Source organism: Psammomys obesus, unplaced genomic scaffold (genome assembly GCF_907164565.1).
Source record: "Psammomys obesus unplaced genomic scaffold, mPsaObe1.curated_primary_1811, whole genome shotgun sequence".
In the NCBI taxonomy this organism is placed as follows: Eukaryota; Metazoa; Chordata; class Mammalia; order Rodentia; family Muridae; genus Psammomys; species Psammomys obesus.
In genome coordinates this window covers 11,078,010-11,102,516 of record NW_026596131.1, presented here as the reverse complement: position 1 = coordinate 11,102,516, position 24,507 = coordinate 11,078,010, and the positions used below count along the sequence as shown (strand labels likewise).

The window sequence follows — 24,507 nt, the reverse complement described above, 5'->3', positions numbered from 1 at the left end:
CACACACACACACACACACACACACATAAATTAAAAAGAAAAGAAAATCAAGAGGCTTTTCTTGTACCCCTCCCTGCGTGGCTCCCAGTTTGTGGAAATCTTCCTGCCTTGGTCTCGGGAGTGCTGGGATTACAGGTGCGAGCCACACACCCGGCTCCTTGTCTGTTTTTCAAACAAACAGGGATCACTTGAGCCTTCCCTTTATTTTGTTTTGATACTGTTGCTTACTGAAGATTATTTTATGGCCAGCAAGATGGCTCAGCAGGCAATGCAGCTGGAACCGAGCCTGATGACAAGAGTTCAAGCTTCAAGACCTGTGTGGTGGAAGGACAGAAACTCCCCCAACTTGTTCTTTGACCTATACACACACACACAAACACACAAACAAACAAACAAAAAACCACACTGTAACAGGTACATGCCCACATACTCATATGCACACACAAACAATAAAATTTAAATGTAATAAAAGAGACTAAACTTTGTTTCATTTTTTGAGACAGGGTTTCCCTGGCTGTCCTGGACCTCACTCTGTAGACCAGGCTGGCCTTGAACTCACAGAGATCCATGTGTCTCAGCCTCATAAATGCTGGGGTTAAAAGCGTGTGCCACCATTACAATCATACCAATCTGTCACTGCAGAGGAGCCGCCATTGCTCCAAGGGAGCGTAGAGATGCAAATGTCTACTACGTTTCCAGTGTCCCTGGAAATGTCTCCAGGGAACTGATCCAAGCTAATCGGAGAACAGAAGGGCTTGGTTTGAGTTTTGTCAAATGTGCATATAACTACCCGAGCAGGGTAATGCTAGCGCACACCTCTGATCCCGGCGCTTGGGAAGCTGAGGTAGGTGGATCTCTGTGAGTTAGAAGACAGCCTGGTCTACAGAGCCAGGGCTACACAGAGAAACCCTGTCTCGAAAAATAAGTACATAAAAGATAAACTAAAAAAGAAAAAGGAAAAGAAAAGAAAAGAAAGCTATCTGACTCGCGTGGTCAAAACAACTTTTCCTCCGTGCTTGTTTCCCTGGGCACCGGTTCTCACAGACCCAGGGGATCTTGCCCCCAAAGCCACGCCAACCTCGCCATCTCGTAGGTAGGCCACAGCGCAGCCCGGTTCTGTCCACAAACATTTCCTTGTTGCCCTCACATCCATTCTCTCCCGGCTCAGAATGGCCTTCAACACAGGATCTCTAGAGCCTGCATCAATATAAGGGTCCCCAGGGAAGGGACACGGTATCTGAGCCCCGCCCTCCTAACCGGAAGTTCACCTGTTTCAGGTGAAAACCCTCTGAGAGTTACATCGCGGTTACCCCCGTTATGGCCACTTGCCACAGCTAAGGCCCAGTGTGTCCACCAACTGTCTAAACTGAGTAAGAGCACACACACTTTCTTTGGCAAGAATTTTCCACTCCCTGCCAAGTTCCATAGTGCAACTCCCACCCATCAGCGTGCAAAACAGACTGGGTCTCAACCCCACCACCTGAAATCGCCCCGGAGTAGAAAGCCCTCCCCCCTTTCTACCAGAGAACCAGGTTCCACCCTCGGACTTCCTGAGTCGGAGGATTAGGAGGCACAAAGGGCGGGCAGGGAGAGCGCCCAGATGGTAGAGGTAAGGGCTAAGCCGTCAAGGTAACGCGCTCCAGACGCCGCTGGCGGACTCCGGGTCACAGGAAGCCGTGTCGCCCGGCTCTGCGCCGCGCACAAGGGTCCAGGGACTACGTCTCTGCTCACTGTGTCCCCCGCACCCGGCTAAGCCAGACACCTGTTCCCGGCTCCTGAAAACCAACACGATTGTGCAAACCTGACTCCCAAGTTTGGTAATCCGGGAGGCGGAACAGGAAAAGACAAGTTCTCAGCGCCACTTTCTACAGGTGTCTTTCTCCGGGACGAGCCAAACGTCGCCCCGAAGATCTTGACGATCGGGGCAGACCTGGGCGCTGCCCTCTCCGACCCGCCTGGGAAGCCCGGGGGACTCGGTTCCGCGCGCGCCGCGCCGCCCCTAGCGGTGAGCACCCCCGAAGGCCCTGTAAAGCCAGGTGGGCTCACCTGCGATCGCGGGCCGGGCCCTGCCCGAGGCCTCGGTGTCCCTCGGCGCCCGTCACCCGCCGCTCCGGTTCCCCGCGCTGGCCCACCGGCTGCAGGGCGGCCGTCTCCTTCCTGCTCACCTCCGGCGCGGCGGACGGGGGCGGAGCCGCCGCGATTTACATACAGGGCGAGCCTGCCCAGCCTGCGCCCCGCCCCCGGACCCGCCTCCTGGGCTGAGCCGACGGGGCGGGGGCGCCTCCTGGGAGTCGTCGAGGGCGTGGGCTGCTCTCCAGCCAATCGCGGGCCCAGGAGCGCGGGGCGGGGCTGCGGGGAGAAGACGCACCTAGCGCAGCCAGCCCGACCCCGCCCTCACCTGCGCGCACCTGGTCGTGGGACTGCTCACAGATCCCAGTGTCCCACCGCCTCTTGGAAGAGGAAATAGTTCCTGGTTGCCTTCCAGGCTGGATGCCACCTATACAGTGAGGTTTCTCCAGCGGCTGTTGGCTGTCGAGTGAGGGACATAGCTAGGCGGGCTCCTCGAGAGAGAGGTTACGCCTGTAATCTGGCACATGCCTGTAATGCCAGCACTCAAGGCAGAGACAGGCGGATCTCTGAGTTAGAGGCAGCCTGGTCTACAAAGAGAGTCCAGGAGTACAGAGAAACCCTGTCTCAAAAAACAGAGACTTCTCTGTCCAAATAATGACTGGCAGATGCATGTTTCAGCCTGTCAGTAAGGTGGTATGATGGGAACGAAGGCCTAATGGTGAGCCGCCTGGAGGCCCCACTTGTCTTGAAAGAGGCCACTGGAGCCTGAGGTCCACAGGGCCAGCCTAGTTTCCAGCTCAAGCAAGGGAGGTGCTTAGAGTAACAGGCAGGGAGATGAAGGAGACCACGGGTGGCCCCAGTCCTCACCTATTAGCGCCCTCCCACCACTCCCCAGCTGCACTCAAGAGGACAGACAGGACTCATCTCCTCAGTGTCCTTCAGAAGCCCTGATCATGCTCCCCAATCCAAGGCTTTCCTCCCCCAGAATGGACAAATCAGGAACGAAGGGAAGGGATAACCCAGAAAGTATACTCAACAACAGCAGAATATATTTTTTTTAATGGCTTTGGCTTTATGGCACGAAGCAGACACCCCCTGGTTTAAAGGCACAGAGTCTTCTGTTCTGCCCAATCTTCTGGGCCTCTGAAAATAAGTCCTGAGTTCCAAGGAGTTCACTGCCAGGCAGCACTTCGGGGGAGGGGGGGCTTGAAAGCACAACAGCCAGGCAGGAGGGTGTGGGGCAAGGCTTCACGTCCCTACAAACAGCAGACACCCAGGGCCATGGACCACGTTGGCCCAGACAGTTCCAGGTGAGAGCTGACAAGGTCCCTGAGAGCAGTCCAGGGACCAGAGCTCTGTCGTCAGTGCTCCAGATCCCTGGGTAGCGTGAAGTCTCTCAAGCTATAGAAGGAGATGTCACCATGATCCACCAGGGCAAAGATCAGAGGAACATCCCCACTCTGGTAGGTCAACCGCTTGAGGCTGCAGAGGTCTGGGACAGGCTCGTCAAATCTGTAGGAATAAAGATGAAACTAAGACCGAGTCATAGCTCACCCATGGCTCCAGGGCAGGAAGACTGTAAGACAGAAGCTAGGGGTACAAGAATACTGGTCCCTGGGCCCTGCTTTCTGCAACCTCCATGGCTTTGATGAGCTCAAGAGAGCCCCAGAGGGCTAGGTATAGGTTCTTACCACTCTTAGCCAGTAAATCCCTTCAAATCAATTCCTTTCTGCTGAGTGAGCCCAGGACTAAAGTGGAAGAAGAGAAAGACTGCCCCAAAATGCCAGTAACAAGCAATCAAGGATTGGAAAGGTTGGGTACTAAGGCACCAACTGGCCATATGGCCTTAGATAAGGGGAACTTAAGCCCTCTGGCCCTCAAATTCTACCCAGGGACTGAGAAACTGGTGGCAGGGATTAAGAGATAGACTGGCAGCAGCCAGAGGCACTGCTCAATCATGTCGTACCCACTAATACACATTCGGGCATAGGGTTTGCCAGGGTTGTTTTTTCGGAATGTAGACACAGCGTCAGCCTGGTAAATATCAAAGCTGATCTCCAAGCCTCTAGACTTCTCCAGCAGCCTGAGGACCAAGTAAGAAACTTTAAAACAAGGACTCTCCTCTCCCAGCTCCCTCTAACCAAGCCCTTTCGTATTACCAATGCTACAAAGCAGCCTCACCAGGCATATACCCACCATCTTGTCATTCTCCCTTTTCCCTAGACACCCATGACAGTAGCTGTCACTGGGAGCTAAGTCTGTAGGCAGGTATCCCAGGGGTGATTCTCTGACTCACACCCAACTCCAGGAATCAAATCCCAGCTGTTGCTCCACCTGGCAGCCAGTGTCATGGAGACAGTGAGCACAGCTGAGACTCACCGGTAACCTCCATCAGCAAGGCGTGTTGTCTGCAGCACAGAGATGTGTTGAAGGACCTCAGCTACAAGGGCAGTGAAAACAAGATGTTGATGAGGGGAGTCAACCTACACGCTCCCATCATACTGCCAAGTCTGCACCCAGGTTAGGATCACCAGACTTACCGGGATGTTCAGTGTAAACTATGTTCTGCACAGGAGCAGTATGAAGAACGCATTTCTCTGGTAACCCTACTCTACCTCGCCCCCATGTGCCTTTACAGAGTGCTGAGCCTGTTCTGCTCCTCTCTGGCCACATACCTTGTTCCTTGTGTTTAAAACTGAGAGCAGATAGTGAGCTTTCCTATCATTTGGCTAAAACTTCCCACTGTGGTGCCACCATGTTCTCGCTAACAGGCTGTGGAAGGGGGGGAACCTATAACTGGTCGCTGGCAAAGGGAACCTTGCGTATGGTCTTAAGAATGCAGGCATAGTTTTCATCCCCCACGAGTGTCACTGGGCAATGATTCATCAGGAAACCTTCCCCTGTGGCTGCTGCCACCACCTACAGAACAGTCTGTCAGGTCCCACTCCACTCCTCAGGCCTTAGCCAGCTCCAGTTTAATTATCCCTTTTAAAAGTCTTAAAAGTCCCAGGAGCCTACAGGGCTATAGCAGGGTTAGGGATTACCTGGGGAATCAGCTTTATCAGGCTTGAGCAAGGGGGTAACAGACTGGCCCCACAGGTGTGGAGGGAGGGGCTGGCTCTTCTGCATCTGTCGCCTCTGCAGCAGCTCCTTGTACTCCCGCCAGCTAGAGCAGCCCTGTACCTCGGGATCTGCATTCACATCCTCCCGGAACTGCTGGACCCGTGCCTGCTGTTCCCGGTCTCTCCGGGAAAACTTCTCTTTCCGCTGGTTCAGCTTTTGGCACCAGGACTCAGCATCTGTCCCTCTCCCAATGACATTGGCTGGGAGCAGCTCTGGGGCTGGGGCAGGCAGGAGGGTGTGGCGACTATCTGAAGCCATGTTGGGGAATGAGATCTGCTCAAAGTTCCAGCGAAGCTTAGGAGGCCCTTTGGCTCCATTCTCTATTTTGTCACTCTCCTGGCCACATCCCACATCCTCCCTGGATAGATCAGGGCAAAGTTCTGAGGACCCCAGAAACTGAAAGGGGAGCCCTGAGCCCTTCCTGGGGCTTGACTCCTGGGGCTTGTCCTCTGGGTTCTGGCTAGTCTGGTCACAGTCAGGTGAGCTGGAGGCTGCCAGTACAGGAGTCAGGGAATCCTGCAGGGCCTTGGCCTTCTTATGAACAGACCTTAGAGACACGGGAGGAAAAGCAGCACATTTGCCCCTTGTTACTGTCCCTAAGACAAGCATTTTCCACTGGGATTGAGGTAGACCCTCTGCTGTCACCCCAAGCTTGTGTGAGAGCAACTCAGGCCCTTTCTTAAGCATATGTACACGCTGAGGTCATGACACTCCCCGGGGGTGGCAACAGCAGGTGAATTACCGACAGCTGGAATTCCTCTTCCTTTTGCCAGTCCCATCCTCCAGGCACTGGGCATAGCCGTCCAGGTTAAGCTGCCTCTCATAAGGTGACACAACAGAGCTGTGGGTGAGAACAGAGGGCATGCAACAGACCCACCTTTTCAGGCTGCTACTGCCGGCCCAGAGGATGAGGCAGAGCCCAGAGGTAGAGCCGTATCCAAAGCAAGGGTACCTGGGAACAGCCACAAGGGCCTAGTCACACCTTTACCCAGTTCCGAGTGTCACCAATAGTACCTCTCACCAGATGCTCCTAGAGAGCTGGCAACACATGATTAATCAGACTAAGTCCAGCTCAAAGATAGAGACCCTTTGCCTAGGAGCTGCAAGGCCCTGGCTACTATCCCCAGCACCACAGAAAACAAATCATTACACTGGTGAGAAAAACTAAGAGGCACTAGAAAACTTAGAAAATACAGAAAAACAAAGATGAAAATAAATACTTTGAGCCAGGCAATGGTGGCACACGCCTTTAATTACAGCACTCAGGAGGCAGAGACGGATGGATTCTTGAGTTCGGGGCCAGCCCAATCTACAGAGTGAGTTCCAGGTCAACCAGGACTACACAGAGAAACCCTTTCTTGAAAAACCAAATAAAAAAAACATACACACAAAAACAAAAACGAAAAACAACCCTTGGATTCCCACAAGTAACTTTTCTTTTCTTTTTACTTTTTTAAAGACACGGTCTCACGGTATAGCTCTGGCTGTCCTAGACCTCACTATATAACCTAGGGTGCTCTGGACTCACAGAAATCCCCCTGCCTCTCTCAAATGCAGGGATTAAAAGTGTATATACTACACTCAGTCATTTTTATTTCTTGCACACACTACTGTTTCTCTGTATGTTTTCCCCCCTGAAAAAACTGACACTGTATAAACACGCTGCTTTAAAATCCTTTTCCCCTGTCATATTCCGTCACATTCTGTGGGCTCAGACTCTTATCACTTACTACTACAGCTCTCTTCCCTGTGACATGTGGCATGCAGAGCCTTGGGTATTATTCCTTAGGAGCTCTCTATCTGTGTCTTTAGGTGTACCTTCATCACCCAGTCCCTCACTCATGCATGCGCTTCACAAACTGACCAGCACATCTACATGCCAAACGATGGCTACTGTAGTGCTTTGTCCTATGTTAAGCTGAAGGTCATCAGCTAAATTAGGTTCCAGTCTAACAATCCAGGAGAAAGCGCAGTGATGGAAATCATCTCCACATGCCTTGGTTGAGCACGTCTAGCTCAGCCCCAGGATGCTGCACTCAAGCCAAAGGTCCCAGGGACACAGCGAATGGGAATCAAGGGAAAGACTTACCTTCGTTGGAACCGACGAACCACATAGCCCAGTCTCTTCAGGTGGCTGAAGACCTCAAGGGAAGAAAAAGGAAATCACGCATGTTTGTTTTGTTGGTATGTTTGTTTGAAAAGCTCTTGTTATGGATCCCTAGCTATCCTGGAACTATGTAGACCAGGCTAGCCTCAAACTACTCAAAAGTAGTTATTTCTCCCTCTACCGCTAAGTGCTAAAATTGTAACACACAGCACCATGCCTGGCTTAGATGTCCTTTCTTTAAAATAACTTAGTAGTTTCTGCAAACACAAATCATTTCCTGTACCTTCCAAAATTTTCTCTCCTAGGCCCACGTTCTAAACCTTGGGACTGCTTGGACCACATCCCAATATAAATATTATCCTTGCCAAACCTGTTGGCTCAATCATGTAATCCCAGCTACAAAGAGTGCTGGGGCAGGAGGATCACAAATTCACGACTAGCCTGGGATAAAGTGAGTTCAAGGCCAGCCTGTGCAATTTTGAAAGTCCCTGTTTCCGAAAATAAACAGACAATAGAGGCTACAGCTCAGTGCAAGAATGCTTGCTATCATGCATGCGCTGCTGGCTTCACTCCCGGCAGCACCAAAAATGAATAAGCAAACACCATCTTGAATCCTGCCTCCTATTCTGGGCGCAAGTGATGTTTAATCATTTATTGACAACACAAATCTCAAGAAGCTGACAGTGATAGGCCTCCTGGGTAAGAACTATATCTTAGGATATGCTAACATTAAAGTCTAGGCAAAGACGATGGCAGATGGTGACAGACATCACCCCGTGCAATCAACACTCAGCAGACTTGACGCGAACAGTCTCTGCTGTCACATGTCACTTCTGTCCTTGCTCCTCTATCAGAGGGACAAACCCTCTGCAAGTGTCCCCCATCTCATCTGCTCTCATCCCAGCCTTCACCGCTGACTGTTTTCTCCTTAAGAAACGAGTGCCGGACACAGTGGCCTTTAATCTCAGCCCTTGAGAGGCAGAGGCAGGTGGGGCTCTGTGAGTTCGAGGCCGACCTGGTCAACATAGTGAATTCCAGGACAGCCAGGGCTACATAAAAAAAAAAAAAAAAAGCAAAAAAAACCTCCATCAAAAACCAAAAAACTATTTATGTATATGAGTGCTCTATTTGCATGACAAAACAGAGTCATTAGATCCCATTGCAGATGGTCGTGAGCCACCATGTAAGGTTCAACCTAGGAGTGGAACTCAGGTCCTCTGGAAGAGCAGCAGCCAGTGCTCTGAACCACTGAACTCTCTCTCCAGCCCTACCACCAACTTTTTATTATTCAGTTGTGTCCTTTAGGATATCAGCCCGTGTGAGCACAAGCTCTTGTCTCTCTTATAGCCCTAGCATGTGGCACTGCGCTTGCAACCTCACACGTATTGGTCAAAACTCACCAACTTGGCAAATAAGCGGCACCTTGGGAGGCAAATGATACCTGATATTGTAGGAAATTCAAGGTGTCCTCAGCCAGCAGCAGCTGGTAGGCCTCCTGGATAGACAGTGGTAGGTCTTGGTAGAAGAGCTGGATGGAGCCCTGGAAGCCGAGCAAGGCCTTAGCTGTGTGCCCTTCCTGCAGTGCCCAAGCCCAGCGGGGTCAACTTCTTGGCCCTGTCCCTCTCCCCACACACCCAGCATCACTGCGAGACCACGAGCAACCAGGAAAGAGGATTAGAATCCCTGCTGCCTGTGTTCTGTTCTTGTCTGTTCCCAAAGTCCGCCTCTAAGTTCACCGGAAACGTGATTCTGAAGTCTTTCTGGATCACCCAACCCTACCCTTCCCAATCCTCAAGTCTGAAGCCCTCTCTCACGCCTCCAGCACCCCACTCACACACTCCAGCAGATACAGGGCCTCTTCGGGGTGAAGCCGCTGGCGCCCTTGCTCCGAGTAGCCCATGGTCTGCCAGAATTTCCCCTGCGCGGCACCAGAGCAAGTGTCACAAAGCAGCTTCCAGGACAGAGGAAGGGGTCCCCCCCGCCGCCGAGATGCCCGGGCCGCTCACCGCAGGGGACCGCAACTCCACAAAGCCCTCTTCCGGCCTCCACTCCGCGGCCACCAAGCTGCCCCTGGCGAGGAGTGGGGAGGATCTGGGTCTGAGCGGGCAGTCCCCGGGCCACGTCCACCGCCCACCCGGCCCGGCCCCTCTCACAGGCGCTCCACGCGCTCCTCCGCCAGCAGCTGCCACAGCTCCTGGCGACACAGGCGCAGCCGCTCGGCCTGGGCCTCGGAGCCGTCGGGGAGGAAGTCCTTGGGGCCACGCGACCGCTGAGGCAGCTTCTGGGACCGCGAGCGCGCGGCGCGGAGCTCCGAGGCGCTGGGGAGAGCGGGGACGCGCGGTCAGCCCCGGGGCCGCCCCGCTCCCACGCGGGCCCCGGGGCCCACGCACCCCACGCCAGCCCCGGGCCGGGCAGCACCTGAGCACACGCCCCGCAGGAACCTCCACGGACGCGGGTTCGGATTCGGGATCCATCTGGCCGCCGTCTGCGGCTGCGCGCGCCCCGCGAAGCCCCGCCCACCGGAACTCCGAGCGGTCCTAGCGCCGCGGACCTGCTGGCTCCTGCTGAGCGTAAATCCAGCCCCCGGCCCCCGCGCCTCCCTGCCGGTCCCGAGGGTGTCCCAACACCTGTCCTCACGCGCATACCTCGGTCCGCGGGACCGAGTTCGATCTGCAGGTTTCTAGATGTGCAGAAAGTCACCTCTTCTGTTTCCGGCGCTTCTGAGGTCCCCACCTTAGTAAAACTCTACCTGCCGTCCGGGAACGTAGTACGAATAACCAAAGGTGTGACCCGGGCCCCCTCCCCCCGCAGCCCTGGCCCGCCTAGTGCCACCACCAAGAGAAGAGGTGCGTGGAGAGGGGAGAGCAGTGAGTCCTCGAACGCCAGCTTGGCAAAGCGGAGGCCATGTGGGAATGTCAGGAATGGTCTAGGGATTTTCGGGGTCCCTTCGGGGTGGGCCAAGCCCGGGAGGAGGGTTCAAAGGGCAGCGGTGGGAGGCGCTGTCCGGCTCACCCTGGTGCTGAATCGCCACCCCAGCCTCCAAAGGCAGGCACCTCCTCGAGGCGGGGGTCCCCGCCGTGACACCGTGGGCCTCTCTGGCCTTCTCCACTAGGTGGCGCCGTTGCTCCAGCCAGCAGCCAAGGGTCAGCGACTCTGAGCGTGGACGTGGGTCGCCGCGGGCAACCCGGGGAAGGATGGGGCGAAGAGGAAGGTATCCCCGCCCCTAGTGCGGTCCGTAGGTTCAACTGCCAAAACATCCTGTGATCTCCCTTACTCACTCACACCTCATTTTCTGGTCCAGAGCCCAGCTCTCTCGGGACTCCCCAGCCAGGACACAGTGGCACGAAGCCTCATCCACCCCCCCCCCACTCCCGCCGCTTTGCACCCCTTAAGCGGCTTCACCTGCGCGCATGCGCTGATCTGACCAGTCGCTTGGATCCCGACAGGCTGGCGGGGGCGGAGCCAAGTGAGGATTGGGGGCGGGACCCAGGGTGCTGATTGACAATCCGACTGAGCGGCCGGGACGGTCCCCAGCTCCCGATCCGGCGGGAGGGAGGGGGGAGGGGCGGGATTTCCTGCGGGAGGCGCCGAGCCGGCCTTGGAGAGGAGGAGAAAGGGGTTTGGGGAGGGTGGACAGTGGAGCCAGCGTTCTGAGTGCCAGGGACTGAGCACGGCCAGCCGGACCCCCGGCGGGGCGGCCGGGAGAGGTGAGACTGAGGGGCCCGGGCTGGGGGGTCAGAACCCTTGAGAGCAGACGCGAACTAACTTTTCTTGTCTGATCGTCGGGCGCCTCCATCTCTCTGCTCCTTCCGCCTTCCTCGAGCCCCCTTTTTCGTTCTCCTCTGTCTATCCGTCGGACTCTTGACTGTCCGGGTCCCTCTTGCCTCTTTGTTCCTGGAGTCGGCTCTGGCTAGGCTTAGCTGCGGGGAGCTGCACAGCGCTGGAGGGGCATTCCAAGGGGCGGGGGAGCCAGCCGACCCCAGGCACTGCCAGGAGCACCCTCCCCCGGTGCGGGGTCGCGGGCTTTGAGGGGGAGTGCCCCCAGGCTTGGGCTTGGGACTTATGAGGAATGAGGGGTTCCCCACCTGGGCCCCAGGCCTGCACGAGTCTCATGCCACCAGATTCTGGCAACAAAATCACCACCGCTGCCGCCGAGGAACTAACTGGCTTAAAGGTTTTGTGCGGGGCTTTCAGGTTCAGGCTTGGGAGGCAGTTGGCTAGCAGAGTCCAAGCTCTGTCCTGGCTCTCCGCCCAGCTGCTCCCTCACACCACACCACAGAAGCAGCAAGGACGGGTCAGCAACAGGTGCCCGCAGAGCTTCCCTATCCAACAGGTAGACCTCCCCCAGGAAGGGAGGGTGCAGGCACCCCACTCCACCCTCCAGAGAGCTGGTAGCGAGGAGTGTGAGGGCAGACACCTTAAACAGGGAGTGACCCCTGCCCGTCTGCCTGTGCCACTCTCCCAGGCCCTACCTCTTGGTCCCGCCTGTTGTCTGTGGGTGTCAGAGCCTGAGGCTGTAGAGAATGGGCCACTGGCCCTGCCTACCCCAGTGTCTCCTGCTGCCAGGGCACCTCCTGCCCAAGGTTGATGTGCTGCCCGGTGCAGGGGGCGGGGGGGGGGGGGGGGGGGCAACAACACACAGGCAACTCAGCCTCTCCTGGAATATCACCCTCTCCCCTTGGCATGTATTTCTCTCCAAGTACAGTAGCTTTCTCCCCTCCCTGAGTGGCTCAGACCTTCCATGACTCCTAGGGTACCTAGGGTTATTTGGGGCTTCCTAGAGGTTCTATCTTGCTCATCTTCTGTGTCCTGGTTCCTAGCTGTGACCCAGCTTTTCAGTGGAGGACGTGTGCCTTTTCCAGAACCCCCGCCCCCCCCCCCGGACTTGTCCATGGCTGCTGCCTCATGCCAGAGGGAATGCTGACTGCTCTCTGGGTGGGCATTGGTGCTTCTGAGCTAACCCAGGAAGATTGGTGGGCCCAGTCCCAGCCTATCCCAGGGCCGTCGGAAGCTGCAAGCTGATCTCAGTCCAGATTTCCACACAGCCTCCACCCCACCAGGGACTGGCTTTCCTGCCTGCCGTGGCAGCTCCCAGAGCACCTTGAGGGACTATATCTCTGCCTGACAAGGAGTCCATTGCCGGGGACACCAGACGTGTTCCTCCGGGAGCAGGAGTCCTCCAAAGCATCGATGCGTGGCGAACTGACGCTTAGTTGGACCAGTCTCTTGCTTCTTCCTGGACTCTGAAGCCCAGAGCCGGGCCCGGTCGTCAGAATGGGCCGTGAACAAGACCTGATCCTTGCCGTCAAGAATGGAGATGTGAGCTGCGTGCAGAAGCTGGTGTCTAAAGTGAAGGCTGCAAAGACAAGTGAGTCGTTGGTGGGGTAACCGTCCAGCTGGAGCCCTTCCCTGAGTACCGAGGCTACAGAGAGAGGCTGGGCAGGGAGCTGGCAGGGGAGGGTCACTTTGATTTGCAGGCTTGAGGAAGAAGGACTGTCCTGTTACAGACAAGAAGTGCTTCTGTATAAGAGAGCCAGAGAGGAAAAGGGTCCCTTCTTGCTCTGTGTCTCCGGGCGCATCACTGAGCCGAGGAGTCCTGGCCTGCGAAGTGACCGCACTGAAACACTTCCAACTTAGGTTTTTATTGTTTATCGTGAGCCAGGGTCTGTTCTAAGCTCCGTGCTAGCCCTGGAGGCTGCCTGTTAGGCAGTGACTTTTCAGATGCATTCTCTGGCACTGTGGGACTTCGGTCTACCGGTTGGGAAGGGCAGATTAGAGGGTATGACGGCCCCATCATCCGCATACACCAAGCAGAGCATCTCTGTATAGCTTCATGAGAATGTCTGTAAAACTTCTTCTGAAGCAGTGGTCAGGTTTCTGTTGTTGCTTGGCATGGGGCTCTGTGAGGCTTAGAACCCAGGACCTTAGGACCTTGCGCTTATCCTGCGAGTGCTTTCTCATTGGGGGTGGCACATTCCCTCTTTCCCAGGAAATCTCAATGCCATCACTGTTACTAAAGCTCCTTTCTCCCCACCTCACCTGCTTGTGTTCCTTGGGAGTGTGTAGCCAAAACTAATTTTCTAGAGGTTTCCACAGCCCTGAGGACTGTATCCCTGACAGGACAGTCAGGGCTGGGTGCACAGATAGCTGCTGAGTGCCATCTCTTAGGACCCTCAGTGGTGACATGACCTCTCACACCCACCCCAGGAAAAAGACCCCTGGACTTAAGGGCGAGGTCCCTGGGCTCTTCCAAACCTTGAGGCTTTTCTCCTCTGGGTCTTAAATCAGCTGGTGGTTCTTTCACCCTCCTCTGGGGCTACAGGAAGTGTTCTCTGAGGGGAGGGTCTCCTCTGGAGCATTGGGGCTTTAACCCCAAGACATACCCGGGTCTTGTACAAGGGAAGGACTCCCCAGGCTACTGGAGACATCTTATTATCCCCGCCCACACCTGAGATTGTTGGTGCCAAAAGGAAAGACAGCAGCGTGCACCCACCTGCACAGCTGGGCGGAGACCCAGGCGCGAGGTGGAGCTGTGCCCCAAGGTCCTTGTGTCCTGGGGAAGTGAATGAGGGTGAACAGGATAGAAGGAGGGTGCCGAAGCGGTCCCCAGGAGAGGGCCTGAGGTCTATGTGGGAGCTGTTCTCCTCCCCCTCACCTCTGTGTTGCTTTTGGCCACCTGCCCGGTGGGGCCTTGGTCACACTGCCGCTGGCCTCACAGCTCTGGCTGCCTCAGAGAGTGAGGCCCACTGGAGGGTAGTAGGAGGGGTTGGCTGGTGGCGGGAACCTCAGGGCTAGGCGGGTAGGCTCCAAAACAGGTCTTCCATGTCCAGTGGCAAAGTCTCTAGGGGATCAAGTTCCTTCCCTCTGTCCAAGGTGGAGACTCACCTATATATATATATCTTAGCGGGCGAGAGGCCTGAGCCTCTGTATGAAGTCCCTGCATGGGGCCTCCCTTCTTTGTCTTCTGAACAGCCTGAGAGGCTTAGTGTCAAAAATGAGGCCACAGGTGGCCTTTGTAAACCTTGGAGTTTATGAAATATTGTAACCCCCTTGTGTCCTGTCAGGTAGATCTTTCTATATCCATTATGCAGATAAGGAAAGTGACACTCAAAGGTTAGTGACTTGCCCAAGGTCACATAGCCCTTGGGTCAGATGAAAGATAAACCTAAGTGCTCTCTGTGTTCCCACAGAGATCTCCACTCATTTCCGTTCCAATCAGAATCACTGAGAGAGGATGTTCTAAAAGCATGGCGTTCCCCAAAATAAAACCATAGGAGTCTGGGACTCACTGGATGATCTCAGAGAGGAACGAAGGGGCCCCTGTACCAAAGGAAAGCACCAAAAGGGGGACAATCGGGGCATCCCCTTTTCCTCTCGCTGTGCTAACTGGAAGCCTCTAGCAAATGCTTCTTTCCCTCAGCCTCCTCCTGATTTCCAGCCTACGATCTCTGCCTCCCAGAACCTCTTTGGGATCAGGCACCTGGCATGGGTGCCATTGCACGGGCCTTGCCTGTTCCCTCTACCCCTCCCCACCTCCTTGTCCTGAGGTCTCCTTCCTTGGCCAGAGGAAATGGATGGCCTGGGATGACTGGCTGAACTCACATCCTTTGCTTGGGCCTGAGACAGGGGTGACCCTTCCAGCCCCAGAGCCCGGCTGGGGAAGAAGGTTATGCCACAGCGGAAGTGCCTGGAGCCACTGCCAGGAACCAGGACCCTCCGCCCTCCCGCCAGGGTCCCCAGCCCAGTTTCTGGGCCTCTCCTCCACCACCTTTCCGGCCATTGTTCTGGAAAGAACAGAGCCACCTATCTGGCCCTGCCCCTGTTCCTGTGTCCCTCCTGTCACATTGTCTGCCCCTCCCAAGAGAGGACACATCCAGCCATTCAGCTGCCCATCCCAGACTCTCCAAGTGGGCAGGGTTGTGAAGGGAGGGTTCCCTGAAGGACTCTCTTGGGACCTTGTTTTCCCTGAGGCTTAGAGCTGTACCTTGGCGGCCAAGGTCACACAGCCCAGGAAAGGCAGGACAGCCTCTGAGCCGGGAACTTCCTGCTGCTGCAGCTCTTGTTCTGCCCCTCTACACACACACAGACGGTTCTGTATGACAAGAACTATCAAAGGGAATGAGAGGGAGGCTGGGAGCGCTGTGCTTGCTCCCAGCAGCCTCCACGCGTTGCCTCTGCGGCCCCTTCTTTTCTGAATTTACCTGTTAGGTATAGAGTCCTTCAGCTCCACCCTATATCAGCAGTCCCTTTCCTCCCCATCCCTTGCTCTCCTCCCTGATGGAATGAGGCCCTGCCTTTCCCAGGCTGCTGGGGTATTTGGGGGCCCACCAGGGTCTGGGGGGCAGGCCTGGACCAGCATGTTTGGCACCCTGCCCAGCCTGGGCCGAGCCAGGCCCCCTCCTTCGCGGCAGGGTGGGTTCCAGCAGGAGGCAGGGACGGCCTGTGACAAGGCTTCTCCCTTCCCAACACCTCAAGGACCTCCCCCACATGGTCTGGCTGCCAGTGGGCTCTCACCTGCATGTATCCTGTCCCGGGGAGGCCATGCCCACTGCTTCTCTAACGAGGCCTGGGCCTCCCAGTTAGAGCTGTGGGTACTGAGTCGGCAGGTGCCCCCCAAGCAGACAGAAAAGGATGGAAATCCCAGGAGACAGTCTGGGTATGATGCCCCAGTGTCATGGTTAACATGGAGGGAGTGATAAATGGCTGTTACCGTCATTCACATGCTTGCAAAGGACAGACAGTGCCCTGACAAGTTCCAGGGGCAAGTTCTATGTTCAGCCTGTTTTCGAGGACACTGAGTTCTTTGGTTAAATGACCTGTGTGAGTTGGCGAGGCTGGCACATGGAGCTGGGGCTAGCGTCTGTATATCCTGCTTGGCCCTGCCCGCCAGGTCCTACTCGGGGATGCTCGTAGCCTAGCCTTGTCAACCTTCTTTCTGCCCTTGAATACTTAAATACCCCTCCCTTCCGCCCCCTTCTTTCCATGCCTGTTCCCCTTGGCCCAACAGGACAATATGACTCTCTCCCTAGCCCATTCAGGCAGGAATGCCAACCATGCGCCCTGTGGGCCTGTTCTATTGAAGGCATGTCATGCCAATACCCCTTCCCGCCCCCTTTGGCTCTATAAACAAGCTGGGCAGGGGCTTTAGGGAAGCCAGGCTGCTGCTGCAGTGGCTTCATGTAATCGCTGCCCTCAAGCCATAGGGACAGGACCTACCTAGAAAGACCATGGGGCAGGTGCTCTTCTGTACACCGAAAGGTTGGCTGGGTCCTTGGGTGTGGGTAGTGGGAGTGAACAGGTGAGGGTATGGACAGGGCAGTTGGTGCCATGTGCCCTGATGCCCCCTACCCTGACTCCTCAGAGCTCCTAGGCTCCACGAAGAGACTCAACATCAACTACCAGGATGCCGACGGGTGAGTGTGTGCTTCTGGGGAAAGAGTGAAGTCTTGGGGAGGGGCAAGAGGAAAGGGCCCTGGGCCCGCACAGTCCACTCTCTCTTACCAGGTCCTTGAAGTATGTTTGCTGAGAGCTCTGGGTCCTGCCTGTGTAAGGCCAGAGGGAGGGGGTCCTGCCCACCCACCTGCTTGTGGAGTTAGCCCTGAGCAAGAGCAGGAGGCCCCTTGGGTCAGATTCTCCCTGGGCCCCTTTTCTCCCTGGAGGGTAGGAGCCCTCAGGCTTCTGCTCCCACGGCCCCCTCCTCTGGGCAGGCTGGGTGGGGGATGCTAGACAAATGAGCCTCTCAGTGTAGACACTGAGCCCTTTCATGCTGTGGCCCGGCTGCTGTGCGCTCCCACGGCAGGGCTGGCAGGCACAGGGGGGCAAGTAACCCATCACTGCTGGCCCCCAGAATGAGCTTGGGGGTGGAAGACTTCTCATTGACACCCCCTATTTTGTGTTCCCCATGCCAGATTCTCTGCTCTCCACCATGCTGCCTTGGGGGGCAGCCTGGAGCTCATAGCCTTATTGCTAGAGGCTCAAGCCACTGTTGACATCAAAGACAGCAACGGTGAGAGCCCAATGTATCTCACTAAGTGGGAAAGGGAGGGTCCTGCTGTAGCCCAGAGCTTGCTGCTGTTAGAACATGCTTAGAGGTGCTTGGGTTCCTTCTCTGAGCCCGTGAATGGCTTCCTCCTGGGGAGTGTGTAATTAAGATTTCCCATAATTTAGGTGAGGAGGCCCAGAGAGGTTTTAGCGCTGTCCTGAGGCTCCCCAATCATCTGTGGTGGTCACAGTGAAAACTCTGACTACAGCTCCTCAGAGGACCTTTCCCTGACCAAACCTGGGTGAAGCCAGCCTTGCTGCAGGGAGCTCTCCCCTTCCAGCCAGGGCGGCTCCATTCCCTATTCAGATTCCCACCAACCCCCACCCCCTCACAAGCCCTTCCCCCTCCTGCCAGGCATGCGCCCGCTGCACTATGCAGCCTGGCAGGGCCGCTTGGAGCCTGTGAGACTGCTGCTGCGGGCGTCTGCGGCTGTCAATGCTGCCTCGCTGGACGGCCAGATCCCCCTGCACCTGGCTGCACAGTATGGGCATTATGAGGTGGTAAGTGAGCCTGCCCGAGGAGGCTCGGGGGCAAGGAGCCAGGCAGGAGCCAGGCAGGGGCCCGCGCGTGGCCAGGCAGGCTTCCTTACCTAGTTTCCCACCTCCCAGTCAGAAATGCTTCTCCAGCACCAGTCTAACCCATGCCTGGTCAACAAGTTGAAGAAGACACCGCTAGACCTAGCCTGTGAATTTGGGCGGCTCAAGGTAAGACCTGTAGCCCCAGGGTGCCGGGTTCTAGGCGCCTAGGAGCTGGATTCTGTTTGGTCTTACGAGACAGCTCTAACTGGGCGCTGCACACTGTAGGTGGCCCAGCTGCTTTTGAACAGCCACTTATGTGTGGCCCTGCTGGAGGGCGAGGCAAAGGACCCATGTGACCCCAACTATACCACACCCCTGCACTTGGCTGCCAAGAATGGCCACAGAGAAGTCATCAGGTACCTCAAGGGACCTACCCACTTCCTCAGTCTGTTCCCATGGGACCATTAGTTTCTAATCAGTGACTCCTTGCTGCTTTTTGAAAAATTATGCATATGTTGGGGGGGGGGGCATTGTGCACGTGAGCGGTGCATGTGTTTTGTGCAGTTACCTGCAGATACCATAGAGCTGGATGGAGTTCCAGGTGGTTGTGAGCGGCCCAGGATGGGTGCTGGGAACTGAACCAGGGCTCTCGGAGACAGTAGCACATCTTAACCACAGTCCTCTCTCCAGTCCTCTGCTGCTGTTTTCAATGTCGCCGTCCCCACACCCCTGGCAATCAGCTTTTTTTCCCCCCACCCAACCCCCCTCTCGACTCTTGCCCGCCACAGGCAGCTCTTGAAAGCCGGTATCGAGATCAACCGCCAGACCAAGACAGGAACTGCACTCCACGAGGCTGCGTTGTATGGCAAAACCGAGGTGGTGCGGCTGCTCCTGGAGGTGGGCATGGACACAGCGAGCCACCATTATGTGCTGAGGGCAGCTGGGAAGGCCATGGTGGTTTGTGGGGCCTCGTGGCCTCGGAATGGTGCTAAGGGCTTATGGCTGGAGAGCAGAGCTGACGGGCTTAGGCACCAAGTCCACCTCCTCCTAGCTCATTCTTGACCTGACTTCATGTGAGACTTCATGCTTCTAACATCTCTAAGGCCTGAAAGTAGTAACAGCACCCACCTCCCGGGTAGCTGGGAGGACTAGAGGAGAAATGCCAGGCAGGTGCTGGGGATACAGTCTTGTGATGCTCTGTACTCCAGGGAGGTGTGGATGTGAATATCCGGAACACATATAATCAGACGGCGCTGGACATAGTGAATCAGTTCACCACCTCCCAGGCCAGCCGGGAAATCAAGCAGCTACTCCGGGGTGAGTGCGAGGGAGAAGACCTAGCCTCTACAGTAGGTACCGGGGCTTGGCGGGAGAGTCTGCTAGGGAGTTCAGGTTCCATCACTGACACTTGCCCCCTGCCCCCCTTCTCTTAGAGGCTTCAGGGATCTTGAAGGTTCGAGCACTTAAGGATTTCTGGAACCTTCATGACCCCACCGCTCTCAACGTCCGGGCAGGAGATATCATCACTGTGAGTTGTCCACACAGACAAGCAATTGATATGACTTACTTGGGCATAACACTTACTGTATTAGTATGCTGAGTTAAATCTTTATATACTCTTTCATATAATCCTTTCCAAATCTAGGGAACATAGGTACCGTTTTCATTTTCTTTTTTTTAAAGAGATGACAAAGTTGAGGCTTAGAGAAATTAAATGGACTGGCCTGGTCACATGCCTAGCAAGCAGTAGAGCTGGGAATAGAGAGTACTGTTTGCACGCCCTGTAGTGCAAGGAGATTGGGTTGGCATTGGTGGCTAAACTTAAGTGCCACGAGGCTAAGAGACAGACCAGGCCTGCTGGACTGTTACCACGGAGACAGCCTCTGCCACTTGCTTGCTATAAAGAGCGACTGTCCTTTTCATCCACGCCCTGTCAACAACAGGTGCTTGAACAGCATCCTGATGGCCGCTGGAAGGGCCATATCCATGAGAGCCAAAGGGGCACAGACCGTGTGGGCTACTTCCCCCCGGGCATCGTCGAGGTGGTCAGCAAGCGGGTAGGCATACCTGTGGCCCGTCTCCCCTCTGCACCCACCGTGCTGCGGCCAAGCTTCTCCCGGATATCACAGCCCTCGGCGGATGAACCCCTGCCACCTCTCACCTACGGCCAGCTCCCTCGGGTGGGCCTCAACCCAGACAGTCCAGGTACGCCCTCCCAGAAGGCACTGTGGGGCACTGGGCACTGGCAAATTGCCAGTCAGCTGTCAGCAGTGCCAACTCTGACCTTTGTGCTTCTGCCCCCTGCAGCAGGTGACAGGAATAGCGTGGGCAGCGAGGGCAGCGTGGGCAGCATCCGCAGTGCAGGCAGTGGCCAGAGCTCTGAAGGCACCAATGGCCATGGCACTGGCCTCCTTATTGAGAATGCTCAGGTAGGAGGGAGGGTACCTGGGTCTGGTTGAGGCCTGCCCACTGCCAGCTTCCCACGCACTGAGTAGGCTCTTTTTTCTGTCCCCAGCCACTGCCCTCTGCCAGTGAGGACCAGGTGCTGTCAGGCCTGCATGCCCCATCCCTGGCAGGTAAGAAAGGTAAATGGAACTGGTATTGGCTGGGAGGTGGGGGTAAGGGTGTGTTCCTGCCCATCCCTTCCCCAACTGCTTCTGATGCCATTTCTCTGCCTCCTTGAAGACAACCTGAGCCACCACCCTCTGGCCAGTTACCGCTCTGGGGAGATCTTCACCCAGGATGTGAGGCCTGAACAGCTGCTGGAAGGGAAGGTGAGGTTTCTACTGGGAAGTATGCTTCGGGCCTTGGCAGGAAGTGGAGGGCTTTGGTATCCGCTTAGCCCTGGCCCTGGGGGAGACACAGGCCAACAGGCTAATCCCTTTCCCAGCTGACTTCTCCATCCCATCTCACTCCATGCCCCAGGATGCACAGGCCATTCATAACTGGTTAAGTGAGTTCCAGCTAGAAGGCTACACCGCCCACTTCCTGCAGGCCGGCTACGATGTGCCAACCATCAGTCGAATGACACCTGAGGTAGGTACCGCAGCAGGTGATGGGAGGGCCCGGCAGGCAGAGGAGGGCCCTGATGCTCAGTGCCCTGTGTGACAGGACCTGACAGCCATTGGGGTGACCAAGCCTGGACACAGGAAGAAGATTGCCTCAGAGATTGCCCAGCTCAGCATCGCCGAGTGGCTGCCCAACTATATCCCGGTGAGCAGGTGGACAGGGCGGGGCCGGTGGCTCTTACCCAGGGCAGTGGCCTCGGGATGGGGGAAACTTCCTCTCTGGCTTGGGGTGGGCCGGCTTAATGGTGGCACTCTCCCAGGTGGACTTGCTGGAGTGGCTGTGTGCCCTGGGGCTGCCACAGTACCACAAGCAGCTCGTGAGCAGTGGCTATGACTCCATGGGGCTGGTGGCCGATCTCACCTGGGAGGAACTGCAGGAGATAGGCGTGAACAAGCTAGGTGAGGACTATGCTGAGGCCTCCTGGCTGCCCCTTGACCCCAGAAACCTCTGGCATCTCTGAGAGAAGGGAAAAAGGGGGTCTGTCCGGGGCACATGGGACAGCCCTTCCTAGACCCAGCAAACCTATCAGCTTCTATCTTTCCTTCCCAGGGCATCAGAAGAAGCTTATGCTAGGTGTAAAGCGGCTAGCAGAGCTTCGGCGGGGCCTACTGCATGGGGAAGCCCTCGGTGAAGGTGGGCGCCGGCTGACCAGGGGTCCAGAGCTGATGGCCATTGAAGGCCTGGAGAATGGAGAAAGCCCAGCTATGGCTGGCCCTCGCCTCCTCACCTTTCAGGGCAGTGAGCTGAGCCCAGAGTTACAGGCAGCTATGGCAGGGTGTGGCCCAGAGCCTCTTCCCCTCCCCCCTGCCCGTTCCCCCAGCCAGGAGAGCATAGGCGCACGATCACGGGGATCTGGCCACTCACAGGAACAGCCTGTCTCCCAGCCCATTGTTGGTGACCCCAGTGCCCCACAGGAAAGGAACCTTCCAGAGGGTACAGAGCGCCCCTCTAAGCTTTGTTCCCCACTTCCTGGCCAAGGACCCGCCCCTTACGTCTTCATGTGTCCACAGAATTCACCCTCTAGCCCAGCCCCAGGGCCACCTCCTGGTGCTCCCCGGGCCTTCTCCTACTTGGCTGGTTCTCCTGCCGCTCCTCCAGACCCGCCTCGGCCCAAACGCCGGTCCCACAGCCTGAGCCGCCCTGGCCCTGCTGAGGGGGAAGCTGAAGGGGAGGCTGAAGGGCCAGTGGGCAGTGCCTTGGGCAGCTATGCCACTCTTACTCGAAGACCAGGACGCAGCACCCTTACCCGGACTAGCCCTAGCCTGACGCCAACGCGAGGGACCCCACGAAGCCAGTCCTTTGCCCTCCGTGCCCGTCGTAAAGGCCCCCCACCCCCACCACCCAAGCGCCTCAGTTCCGTGTCTGGCCCCACTGAGCCACCTTCACTAGATGGAAGCTCAGGGCTCAAGGAAGGGGCTGCAGGTCCCCGGAGGAGAACACTGAGTGAACCAACTGGCCCCTCTGAGCCCCCTGGTCCTTCTGCCCCGACTGGCCCTGTGTCGGACACGGAAGAAGAGGAGCCTGGCCCTGAGGGAACACCCCCATCCCGGGGAAGCTCAGGGGAAGGGCTGCCCTTCGCAGAGGAGGGGAACCTGACTATCAAGCAGCGACCGAAGCCAGCTGGTCCCCCTCCCCGGGAGACACATGTGCCCCCTGGGCTTGACTTCAACCTCACAGAGTCAGATACTGTCAAACGGAGGCCCAGATGCAAGGAGAGAGAGCCACTACAGACTGCACTGTTGGCCTTTGGGGTAGTGGGTAGTGATACCCCTGGCCCCTCGGCTCCCCTCTCCTCCCAGGCCCCCTGTGAATCTTCCTCAGCTTCCTCTAACCCTCCGAGGTCTGAGCCCAGCAGCCTTCCATCTCAAGGAACTCCAGCCCCTTCTCTCAGCCCCATAACTCAGGCCCCTGGCCGCCCAGGGCCCTGCGCTGGGCCAGCTCTGGAAAACTCAACAGGTGGTCGGCTGAATGTAGAGACGGAATCTCCAGCTGCCCCTGGTGCCCTCCTCAAAGTGCCTGGGGCAGGTAAGTGGGGCCTGCAGGGGGAAGGTGCTGTGTGCAGGGCTGCATGCAGCCAAGTCACACGGTAACCTTTTGTTCCTGCAGGAACGGCTCCTAAGCCTGTATCTGTGGCCTGCACTCAGCTGGCCTTTTCTGGCCCAAAGCTGGCTCCCCGGCTCGGCCCCCGCCCAGTACCCCCTCCGAGGCCTGAGAGTACTGGGCCTGTATGTCCAGGCCGGGTCCAGCAGAGACTGGAGCAAACCAGCTCATCCTTGGAAGCTGCACTGCGGGCAGCTGAGAAGAGCATTGGCACCGAGGAGAGAGAGGGGTGAGTTGCATGCTGGGTGTGGAAGGGAGAAGGCTGTGCTTGGGAGCCTTGAAACTGCATGCAGTGTCTGGGGCTGTGGAGGCCTCAGGATGTCAGGATCTAGGTTTTAGAGTGGCTTACAGATTCCTGGTGACTGCCACTTTCAGGTACATTAGTCTGGGCAAGTCCTTTGTCCCTGAGCCTCTGAACCCATCTGTAAGGACGGAGGGTACCTCCTGTTACTAGGAGGTTAGAAAGAGTAAGAGGAGAGGTACACAGTGTGTGGAATCAGGAGTGTGGTGGACTGCAGACCCTCTGGCCCGTCTCCTTAAGGCTTTCTTTCCCTTCATGTAGCCCCACAGCGGCTTCCACCAAGCACATTCTGGATGACATAAGTACCATGTTTGATGCCTTGGCTGACCAGCTGGATGCCATGCTGGATTGAGCAAAACCGACCTATGATCCTGCCACAGTACTCAGTGACTGGCCAGGGTTCATCGCCTATGGCCCAGCATGGAAGAAACCCCTGCCACCCAAGGAACAGTCAGAGGCTTGGCTGGGCTGGAGCAGCCCTCGGCAGCAGAAGCCCTCCTACGGCTCCAAGCAGTAGCTGTCAGTCCCATAGGACTTGTCAGAATCTGACTCAGGGAGGGCCTTAGCAGTGGGAACAGAGCCCTCTTGTGTACAGAGGCCTGCAAGGCCTTAGCTCCTGAACAGGGACCCTCGTGAGAGCATTCTCCTCTAGGAGGAGGTGGTGATGGGGCTTTTGGGGTGCACCTCCCTGGCCAGCCACTGGGTTGCCCTAGGGCTCTGTGAGGCTGTGTGCTCAGCCAGTCCCCTCCACACAAGTGTACATAGGAGATGTAAATACACAGCAGGGCGTGCCTTCCTGCTAGTGGCTGGGAGCCTTACCCTCTGCCCCTGTCTGGCTATCCCACACTGGGAGGCAGTGCTGGCCACGGTCAGAGGCAGTGAGATTAACACATCCCCAATGCCCAAACTTTTATAACTGTACATAATATTTTTCAAGCAGAGAGAAGTGCATATATTTTAAATGGAATTTATTCTATCTATTAACTGCCTGAGAGGATGCAGTAGGGAAGGCCTTCGACCACAGAGGAACCCTCTACCTACCTCCTGCTGGAGGACCCAGATGGCCCAGGCTCTGTAACTATTAACCTCTCCCCTAACTAACACCAATGAAAGTGTCATTCCATGTGATTGGGCTGTGTTTGCATCTGTGCAGCAGATCTTCAAATCTGGGAATATC

At 56.5% G+C, this 24,507-nt stretch overlaps 3 protein-coding genes across 11 annotated transcripts in view; 1 reads left to right on the top strand and 2 right to left on the bottom strand.

The window, feature by feature from the left end:
• Nucleotides 1–2,167, bottom strand: part of Llgl2 (LLGL scribble cell polarity complex component 2) — a 37,299-nt gene extending 35,132 nt beyond the window's left edge. For all 6 annotated transcript variants that reach the window (XM_055592196.1, XM_055592198.1, XM_055592197.1 and 3 more), the window contains exon 1: nt 2,047–2,167. The gene's annotated coding sequence lies outside the window, so the exon portion shown is untranslated. The remainder of the gene's footprint in view (nt 1–2,046) is intronic.
• A 943-nt stretch (nt 2,168–3,110) lies between these two features.
• Tsen54 (tRNA splicing endonuclease subunit 54) lies at nt 3,111–9,792 on the bottom strand. Of its 2 annotated transcripts, XM_055592542.1 has the most exons (11): nt 9,719–9,792; nt 9,454–9,618; nt 9,307–9,370; nt 9,135–9,218; nt 8,742–8,840; nt 7,283–7,335; nt 5,936–6,034; nt 5,115–5,740; nt 4,450–4,510; nt 4,037–4,153; nt 3,111–3,582 (listed from the first exon to the last, which is right to left on the bottom strand). In XM_055592542.1, the coding sequence occupies exons 1-11, from the start codon at nt 9,772–9,774 to the stop codon at nt 3,432–3,434; spliced, it is 1,575 nt and encodes a 524-aa protein (XP_055448517.1). In that variant the 5' UTR covers nt 9,775–9,792; the 3' UTR covers nt 3,111–3,431. The 2 variants fall into 2 exon arrangements, 1 of the variants encoding a protein (XP_055448517.1); XR_008718407.1 differs by lacking the exon at nt 3,111–3,582 and having other exon boundaries at nt 4,076–4,153; nt 4,367–4,510.
• Nucleotides 9,793–10,900: 1,108 nt separating this feature from the next.
• Caskin2 (CASK interacting protein 2) lies at nt 10,901–24,458 on the top strand. Of its 3 annotated transcripts, none has more exons than XM_055592044.1 (20): nt 10,901–11,007; nt 12,361–12,668; nt 16,662–16,713; nt 17,209–17,306; nt 17,697–17,842; nt 17,951–18,046; nt 18,146–18,276; nt 18,649–18,757; nt 19,069–19,177; nt 19,294–19,388; nt 19,804–20,065; nt 20,168–20,289; nt 20,376–20,445; nt 20,546–20,634; nt 20,786–20,896; nt 20,972–21,073; nt 21,189–21,327; nt 21,479–22,954; nt 23,036–23,258; nt 23,592–24,458. In XM_055592044.1, exons 2-20 carry the CDS (start codon nt 12,575–12,577, stop codon nt 23,680–23,682), a joined length of 3,615 nt encoding a protein of 1,204 aa, XP_055448019.1. In that variant the 5' UTR covers nt 10,901–11,007; nt 12,361–12,574; the 3' UTR covers nt 23,683–24,458. The 3 variants fall into 3 exon arrangements, with proteins under 3 accessions (XP_055448019.1, XP_055448020.1, XP_055448018.1); XM_055592045.1 differs by having other exon boundaries at nt 12,121–12,668; nt 20,376–20,436; XM_055592043.1 differs by having other exon boundaries at nt 12,121–12,668.
• The last annotated feature ends 49 nt before the right edge of the window (nt 24,459–24,507 follow it).